This window comes from Salvelinus fontinalis, chromosome 21 (assembly GCF_029448725.1).
Source record: "Salvelinus fontinalis isolate EN_2023a chromosome 21, ASM2944872v1, whole genome shotgun sequence".
In the NCBI taxonomy this organism is placed as follows: Eukaryota; Metazoa; Chordata; class Actinopteri; order Salmoniformes; family Salmonidae; genus Salvelinus; species Salvelinus fontinalis.
This window is the reverse complement of record NC_074685.1, coordinates 36,928,611-36,937,698: the sequence shown is the minus strand read 5'-3', so window position 1 is coordinate 36,937,698 and position 9,088 is coordinate 36,928,611. Positions and strand designations below refer to the sequence as shown.

The window sequence follows — 9,088 nt, the reverse complement described above, 5'->3', positions numbered from 1 at the left end:
CTTGCTTAGTTAAGTAAAGGTTAAATTTCAAAAATTAAGAAGCAAAAAAAAGCCTCTCAAAGCACTTCATGATGACAGAAGTGAGTGCTTTGGGGCGATAGCCATTTAGTTCAGTTACCTTTGCTTTCTTGGGTACAGGAATAATGGTTGACATCTTGAAGCAAGTGGGGACAGCAGACTGGGACAGAGAGAGATTGAATATGTCCGTAAACACTCCAGCCAGCTGGTCTGCGCATACTCTGAGGACAGCGCAAGTGATTGTGTGCCATGCATTCAAGCAGTGTAAACTGGTCAAACAGCCGAAGGGGTTTTAGTTTGCTCTCTGGGCAAAGTGATATATCATGGTCCTATCAAGAAGAACTAAACAATATCGTAGACTGTCAGTTTTGTCTAGCATCGGAGGGACTCTTTGCCTCATACCTGGTAAGACTATAGCTTCGCGGAAGCCTACATGAGCAAACTATGGCCTCTGCCCAGAGGTCTTGACCTATATGGCACAGGTGTGAGCTCTCCCTGTAATCATATGCTCACTAGTTCAAACCTCTTTAATGACTAAATTGGTGGCAACTCGCTACAGTTACATAGAGCAGATGTCAGACCGGTGAACAAGGTCTAAAAGTAGCTCTGATCACCTGTTGCCCACCTTGACAACAAGAAAAAATTTAATCAAAGCCCAAATAGACATTTTCATGGTCAAGACGATGACCTAAAGGCCCTTCAGTTGAGTAAGGACAGCAAGTTTCTTCCACAGATTCGACATAATTGCCCATTATTGCAAAAATATTCACCCGAAGACCGAATGGCCCACTCAGCACTATATAGGCAGTATTTCAGTCAGACCATAATGTATCGGGGGGAGGAGCTTACTTAGCAAGGGCTATGCCTATGGCATTTTGAGAGATTTGTTTAACACAAAATTCCTCCAATTTGTAAAGCCTCGTTTACTTCAAAGAGTCAAATTCAGCTGAACATTTGGTCAAATCGCCCTCGAACTATAGTTTCCCTGTTTGACATACCGCAATAGCAACTCTCTCAGAATAAGATTTTAAAAGGACATTGTTTCCAATAAATGTTCTCACAAAATAAGGTTGAAAAACATACAACCTAGGAGGGGACTAGAGGTAATACTGTTTCAATCAATCCATAGCTGAGGATGTAGCCTCACAGGTGAGTCTATGGCGACATCTTGAGGCATTAAGTGAACTTGCCATAAAATCCCTGAAAAAAGTGCAAAGAAATTAGCATTACCTTGTTCGTTTACAGTCATCAAGAGGACATTATTCAATTCACGTACATCAACATGATTTGTCATGATAGAATCTCTGGAGCCTGCTTTGCATGATTACAACGAGGCCCTTAGGTAACCTTAAAAACAATCTAATCTACAGAGACGGGGATGTGTGCTGAGTGACTAGACTATCGTAATCGAAGTGGAGGAGCTTGCCAATTTACAAGTTAAACAAAATGATGCTTCAATGCAAAGAGGTGCAAAGGCAATGAGGAGTGAGACTCGGGTGTATTAGCTAAGGCGGAAATACTATCCTATGGGCTTTCCTAGAAGCATACTAATGGCACACTGGGGGACGACAGTGACATGAATGTTCCATACATAACACAAACACACAAGACTCCACAGTCAACAATAACTACACCGTAAACAGACAGCAAAGGATTTAATTATTGTGCATTTTAAGTCATATAAAACAAAATATAAAAATAGCCGAACACCTCAAAATATGCATTCTGAAAATATAAGCCACTCATGTCTGTTCATTGTTTCTATTGTAGCTGGTATTATAAAAGCCTATTTAAGAAAAAAAGCCCAATTTTTGTTGTAGTGCAGAAGTTTAGTATTGCCACTATTGTTCAAAAATAATTGTTTTTGTAAGTCAGAAGAAGGAAGGTGCTCTATTATGTATAACTATGTACTCTAGAATGTCTATATAGCGTTAAAGTTCTGGAACACTTCGGCCACCTCCAACCAGCTCCTGAAGCAGGCCAGTCCCTGGTCCCGGATCTGTTTCCTTCCCTTGTCTGTGATGACGTCTCCATTCTCCTTCACAATCACCAGCTTAGGGACCGCTGTGATATTGAATCTCTTCTTTAAATCACTGAAGGGAAAGTGGAAGAGCACAGGGCATAATCATGACTTTATAACTATATGGATTATACCATACAAAATACAGGTCCCAATCTAGCAGAGGAATACAGTAGGCAAGCCTTGCTGAACTCCAGTCACTTGTCTCATCAGGCAGGTAGAGACATTGCCCTATTTTTAAACCTAATCCCTCAAAGGGTGACCCATAAACCTCTTACAAAGCCTGTTGCTTACACTCGCTGTAATATGGCTAGACAGTAGAGGAAAGTATATAGGCCTAAAATCAATTCAAACATGTTTATCAATACTATCCCTTTCCAATAACTCAAATGGGAATAGGCTACATGAAAGATGAGACAGTCATACGAATTTACTGTTTGTATTGATCCGTCCAAGGCAGGGCCAGCCAATCTCCGTGCATGTCATGATAATACTCCACCATATCGTCACTCGACTTGTCAGAAGATATGAAAACGATTTCTAATTGTGCAGGTGGTTCGCTCTCCTCGACAAGTTCCGTGTAAAAATCGCATAGAATAGGGGTGAAATCTCGACAAGGCGGGCACCAGCCGGCAGAAAAATATATTCCCACTACTTTATTCCTGAGAGCTTCTTCTGGGTCTATAAGATCCCCTTCTTTATTGAGGAGAGTTTTCCCAGCAAATACCTCCACCATGGTCGGGTCAGTGAACACGCGCAACAGTAACGAACTAGGCAACGGTAGCCAAAACCAGTTCAGGACGGTCACCGTTGCAGCTATACTCGCCGTGAACCGTTACTTTGAAGCAAGACGCTTAATCACTCGTCCAAGTACAACGCTGTCATAGTTTTCAGTGTTCAATCACTATTTGTATCACTTTACTACCGGTCATAACGTGGTCATAACAAACTGTACTCACTGCTGTGTGACGCTTGCTGTTGTTGGTTGGCTAAAAAAAACAGTCAATTTGATTGACATTTCGCGAGGCCAATCAGTGTCCTCCGTCCACTACAGTACTATTTAAAGGTACAATCAGTAATATTTACACAATACAAATAGCCTCATTAATATTACATACTATATATTAGACTAGAGTATGACGGTAGTAAACTCCTTTAAGATAAATACCAAAGTCTGTCATTCCTAAAAGGAGAGAAACCACAAAGAGAGAAACCAACATACAACTTCACATAAAGTTTTAATTTGATCAAATGTTATATGGATACTTACATAACAAGTATAAAAAGTACATGTTTTTAAATGTGTGTATACCTCTAAATTCAAATAAACTATCTACATTCTTCAGAACAATAACAGATGATGCGGTCAATAGAAGCCAAGTAGACAACAACGAACATGAAGAATCAACTATACATTACATGTATCTGCAACCATCCAATTGCACTGTATTTTACAAAGTTATTAAAGAGCAACAGCATCCAAAAGGGGCCATATAAATCATATTGTTTTTTTTGTTTTTTTTAAACACAATTAAGTGTAACTGAGAGATGAAAACCCTAATTATATATATTGAACAAAAATATAAACGCAACATGTAAAGTGTTGATCCCATGTTTCGTGAAATGAAATAAAATAACCCAGATATGTTCCATACGCACAAAAAACGTATTCCTCTAAAATTGTATGCACAAATTTGTTTACATCCCTGTTACTGACCATTTCTCATTTTCCAAGATAATCCACCCACATGACAGGTGTGGCATTTCAAGATGCTGATTAAACAGCATGATCATTACACAGGTGCACCTTGTGCTGGGGACAATAAAAGTCCACTCTAAAATGTGCAGTTTTGTCACACAACACAATGCCACAGATGTCTCAAGTTTTAAGGGGGCGTGCAATTGGTAAGCTAACTGCAGGCATGTCCACTAGAGCTGCTGCCAGAAAATGTAATGTCCATTTCTCTACCATCTCTACCATTTCTCTACCACTGTCTTATTAGAAAATTTGGCAGTACATTCAACCTGCCTCACATCCGCAGACTATGTGTAACCACACCAGCCCAGGACCTCCACATCCGGCTTGATCACATGTCGGATCGTCTGAGGAGTATTTCTGTCTCTATAAAAGTCCCTTTGTGGGGAAAAACAAATTCTGATTGGCTGGGCCCAGGCTCCCCAGTTGGTGGGCCTGGCTCCCAAGTGGGTATGCCTGGCTCCCAAGTTGGTAGGCCTATGCCCTCCCAGGCCCATCCATGGCTGTGCCCCTACCCAGTCATGTGAAATCCATAGATGATTTATTTATAGCCTAATGAATGTATTTATATTGACTGGTTTCCTTACATGAACAGTAACTCAGTAAAAGCTTTTAAATTGTTGCATGTTGCATTTATATTTTTTGTTCAGTGTATTCACTACATGCCTGAAAGTATGTGGACACCTGCTCATCAGGGTTGAGGTCATGGCTCTGTGCAGGCCGGTCAAGTTCTTCCATACTGATCTAGACAAACCATTTCTGTATGAACCTCACTTTGTGCACGGGGGCATTGCCATGCTGGAACAGGAAAGGGCCTTCCCCAAACTGTTGCCACAAAGTTGGAAGCACAGAATCGTCTACAATGTCATTGAATGGTGTACCATTAAGATTTCCCTTCACTGGAACTAGTGGCCCTAGCCCAAACCATGAAAAACAGCCCCAGCCCATTATTCCCCATCCACCAAACTTTACAGTTGGCACTATGCAGGTTGCGTTCTCCTGCCATCCGCCAAAGCCAGGTTTGTCCGTCAGACTGCCAGATGGTGAAGCGTGATTAGTTTCTCCAGAGAATGCATTTCCACTGACTCCAATGGCGGCAAGCTTTACACCACTCCAGCCAAAGCTTGGCATTGCACATGGTTATCTTAGGCTTGTGTGAGGCTGGTCAGCCATGGAAATCCATTTCATGAAGCTCCTAACAAACAGTTCTTGTGCTGACATTGCTTCCAGAGGCAGTTTGGAACTCGGTAGTGAGTGTTGCAACCGAGGACAGCCGTTTTTTAATGCGCATCAGCACTCGGCGGTCCCACTCTGTGAGCTTGTGTGGCATACCACTTCACGGCTGAGCCGTTGTTGCTCCTAAACGTTTCCAATTCACAATAACAGCACTTACAGTTGACCGGGGCAGCTCTAGCATGGCCAGAATTTGACAAACTGACTTATATGACGGTGACACATTTAAAGTCACTGAGAACCTCAGTACGGGCTATTCTACTGCCAATGTTTGTCTATGGAGATTGCCTTGCTTTGTGCTCTATTTTATACATCTGTCAGCAACGGGTGTGGATTAAATAGCTGAATCCACTAATTTGAAGGGGTGTCCACATACTTTTGTAGTGTATTTTTCTGAAAAATGTCAATGTACATTATTTATTCCACGGATATGTAACTAAGATGTGCTACCTACCTTATACATCCCCACACATGCATACACTTACACACCATATATATACTATATTTATATATAAACATTTCCCCACCCCTACCAATTGTATAAGGCCTTTTTCTTTGAGTTCATATTTTCCTTGTGGCACTCAAAAGAGATACATATAAATAATTATTTTGGACAACATCAGTTTTGTATGTGAAGGATATAATCCCTCAAATACTGTGTAACACCACCACCCTGTGGCCCTTCTGTTGTCGCCACATACAACACCAGTGAGTTTGATCCTATAGCGGAGCAGGGTAAAAAATGGAATACAAAAAATAACTGTTTTTCTTTAGAAATGCAAAAAAAAAAAGAGAAGGGAATGTCACAATAAGAAACACATTGAACATATCATAGAACAACTTAAATAAAATGAGAGATACACACATACATCTCACATTTCACACTAACTTCCACTTACAGTTCTGTTTTCGCTACTCATGCAAAAAGAATGGTCTGTTTTTCTATCCCACAATGAACTGACATCAAACACAGTACAATACTACAGTAGGCAAGTGTGAAAGGCCAATTCATCGAACACTTTCAATTGTTTTCTGAAGGTGACTTCTTGCATAAAACACAAGTCAGTTTGCGGTTTGGAATACAACAGGTTATAGAAGATATTTACTTGTGTGTAGCTTTTCTGATATAGATGGGCTTTATACTGTATGGGGACTTAAAATTATCATCTTTATTATAACCGATATACATACTCTCAGGTTTTCCTATCCATCTCTAAAGCTACCATTCAGTCATACTTTGTGTATAACCTAGAGTAAGCATTAGCTACTCCTCTAACAGAGGGACTTAATCTCAAAATCAGTCACAACAGCTAATCTGTTCTGTTACTATGCAGAATACTGTAAAGAACAGTACTACCCCTCTTCAGAAACTGCATCTGAACATACACTGCTTCAGTGTCATGGAGGGCATGGAGAAAGCAGTGAGGGTGGAGTGTTGGGAGTTACAGTCACATACGTTACAAACTAATTAACAACATCTGTATCTTAGAGGTTCTAGACCACTTAGTTGCCCACTGTTTCTCTGACAACAGGGGTAACGTCCCTAAAGGAGCATACTAAGAGGTCATCTGGTGGAACATGTAGTTTGGTTACACACACACACAAACACACAGCAAATAAAAATCTCTTTCAGGGCGAGTAACCGTTCGTCAAGTACAATATTTCATGCACTCCATAAAGTGGGTGTTGCATTTAAAGTTTTGAATACTTCTTGTGTATTAACAGTTGTGTGAAAATGTTTCGAAAATCACTCTAGTATTGTTGTAGTGGTACTGCTGAATTTAGAACACTTTTGAGGAGCTGGTATGGAATTTTCACTTCTAAATAATTGTCTTACTTTGCAGTGCTTTTACCATACCGTCTTCAGTTTTTAAAAGCCATGAGAAAACAGTTTACTAAAATGTTACTATGACAATTAAACAGAAAGTGTGTTTAACACAGAGGTCAAGAAGAATGTGATGATTCTAAGTAACGTATGACAAGTAAAAAAGTAACGAAAATAGATTTTCCCAACAAAACAAACTGTTGTAAACATATGAATACAGGAACAACAATAAACAACTATTGTCTGAACAATTATTGCTGTTATTATGAATGAATAATGAATTAAAAGGGTCGAGGGATTTGGCAAGGCATATTAAACAAAATCTTTCTCAGGACAACAGATTAACGCTCTCACTGGTTAACCATTTTTGAATAGTGTTGTTGAGATGATCAAAATATAATTGTCCTTTCAGACAAAAAAACTAAAACAAACAAGTGCTCTTAAATCCTCTATCTTCTAAGAAGATTTTTTGAAATTAGTGCTGTGATAGAACTAAATCTGTATCAAACTATTATTTTCTATGAATATACATTAAATACAGTATAAAGTAAACAAGTTCTTGGAAAAAAATAAAACGTTTGAATCAAAGGGATACTTTGGGATTTTGTCAATTACGTCCAGTCATTATGCTAACGCTAGTTAGCAATTGCATTAGCGCTAGTTAGCAACTTCCTTCAAACTGCACGCAGAGACATACAAATGGTATCCACGACTTCATCTGGCTCTGGGAAAGTAAATGAAGGGCCTCATTTCCAAAATATCCTTTTAAAACACTGGTCACCTCCCTCTCATAACTTCCACACATTTCTTTGCTCACTGCATATGTTGTTGCATATCTTTCAACATTACAAAGAAACAAATGTAATCATAGTCAGGGTTTGAATGATTCTACGAAACTGAAACAAACCCAAGTACTGTAGTCACTGACCACTGTAAGATAGGGGGACTCCAGAACTGCATGTACAACAAAATAATTAACACAAGAGCTCATACACTCACACATATACAGTATATCACAAAAGTGAGTACACCCCTCACATTTTTGTAAATATTTGAGTATATCTTTTCATGTGACAACACTGAAGAAATGATACTTTGCTACAATGTAAAGTAGTGAGTGTACAGCTTGTATAACAGTGTAAATTTGCTGTCCCCTCAAAATAACTCAACACACAGCCATTAATGTCTAAACCGCTGGCAACAAAAGTGAGTACACACCTAAGTGAAAATGTCCAAATTGGGCCCAATTAGCCATTTTCCCTCCCCGGTGTCATGTGACTGGTTAGTGTTACAAGGTCTCAGGTGTGAATGGGGAGCAGGTGTGTTAAATTTGGTGTCATCGCTCTCACACTCCCTCATACTGACTGGTCACTGGAAGTTCAACATGGCACCTCATGGCAAAAAACTCTCTGAAGATCTAAAAAAAAGAATTGTTGCTCTACATAAAGATGGCCTGGGCTATAAGAAGATTGCCAAGACCCTGAAACTGAGCTGCACCACGGTGGCCAAGACCATACAGCGGTTTAACTGGACAGGTTCCACTCAGAACAGGCCTCGCCATGGTCGACCAAAGAAGTTGAGTGCACGTGCTCAGCGTCATATCCAGAGGTTGTCTTTAGGAAATAGACGTATGAGTGCTGCCAGCATTGCTGCAGAGGTTGAAGGGGTGGGGGGTCAGCCTGTCAGTGCTCAGACCATACGCAATACACTGCATCAAATTGGTGGCTGTCGTGGCTGTCGCATGGCTGTCGTCCCAGAAGGAAGCCTCTTCTGAAGATGATGCACAAGAAAGCCCGCAAACAGTTTGCTGAAGACAAGCAGACTAAGGACATGGATTACTGGAACCATGTCCTGTGGTCTTATGAGACCAAGATAAACTTATTTGGTTCAGATGGTGTCAAGCGTGTGTGGCGGCAACCAGGTGAGGAGTACAAAGACAAGTGTGTCTTGCCTACAGTCAAGCTTGGTGGTGGGAGTGTCATGGTCTGGGGCTGCATGAGTGCTTCCGGCACTGGGGAGCTACAGTTCATTGAGGGAACTATGAATGCCAACATGTACTGTGACATACTGAAGCAGAGCATGATCCCCTCCCTTCGGAGACTGGGCCGCAGGGCAGTATTCCAACATGATAACGACCCCAAACACACCTCCAAGACGACCACTGCCTTGCTAAAGAGGCTGAGGGTAAAGGTGATGGACTGGCCAAGCATGTCTCCAGACCTAAACCCTATTGAGC

The 9,088-nt window shown here is 40.7% G+C and overlaps 1 protein-coding gene across 1 annotated transcript; it reads right to left on the bottom strand.

The window, feature by feature from the left end:
- Nucleotides 1–1,658: 1,658 nt before the first annotated feature.
- On the bottom strand, nt 1,659–3,020 carry LOC129819155 (nucleoredoxin-like protein 2). Its single transcript, XM_055875717.1, has 2 exons — nt 2,473–3,020; nt 1,659–2,111 (listed from the first exon to the last, which is right to left on the bottom strand). Exons 1-2 carry the CDS (start codon nt 2,772–2,774, stop codon nt 1,940–1,942), a joined length of 474 nt encoding a protein of 157 aa, XP_055731692.1. The 5' UTR covers nt 2,775–3,020; the 3' UTR covers nt 1,659–1,939.
- Nucleotides 3,021–9,088: the final 6,068 nt, after the last annotated feature.

Coding starts and splice junctions, on each gene's coding strand:
- LOC129819155 (XM_055875717.1), bottom strand. CDS start 2,774: ATGGTGGAGGTATTTGCTGGGAAAACTCTCCTCAATAAAGAAGGGGAT. Junction 2,112..2,472: donor TGGACGGATCAATACAAACA/GTAAATTCGTAT, acceptor CTTTCCCTTCAG/TGATTTAAAGAAGAGATTCA.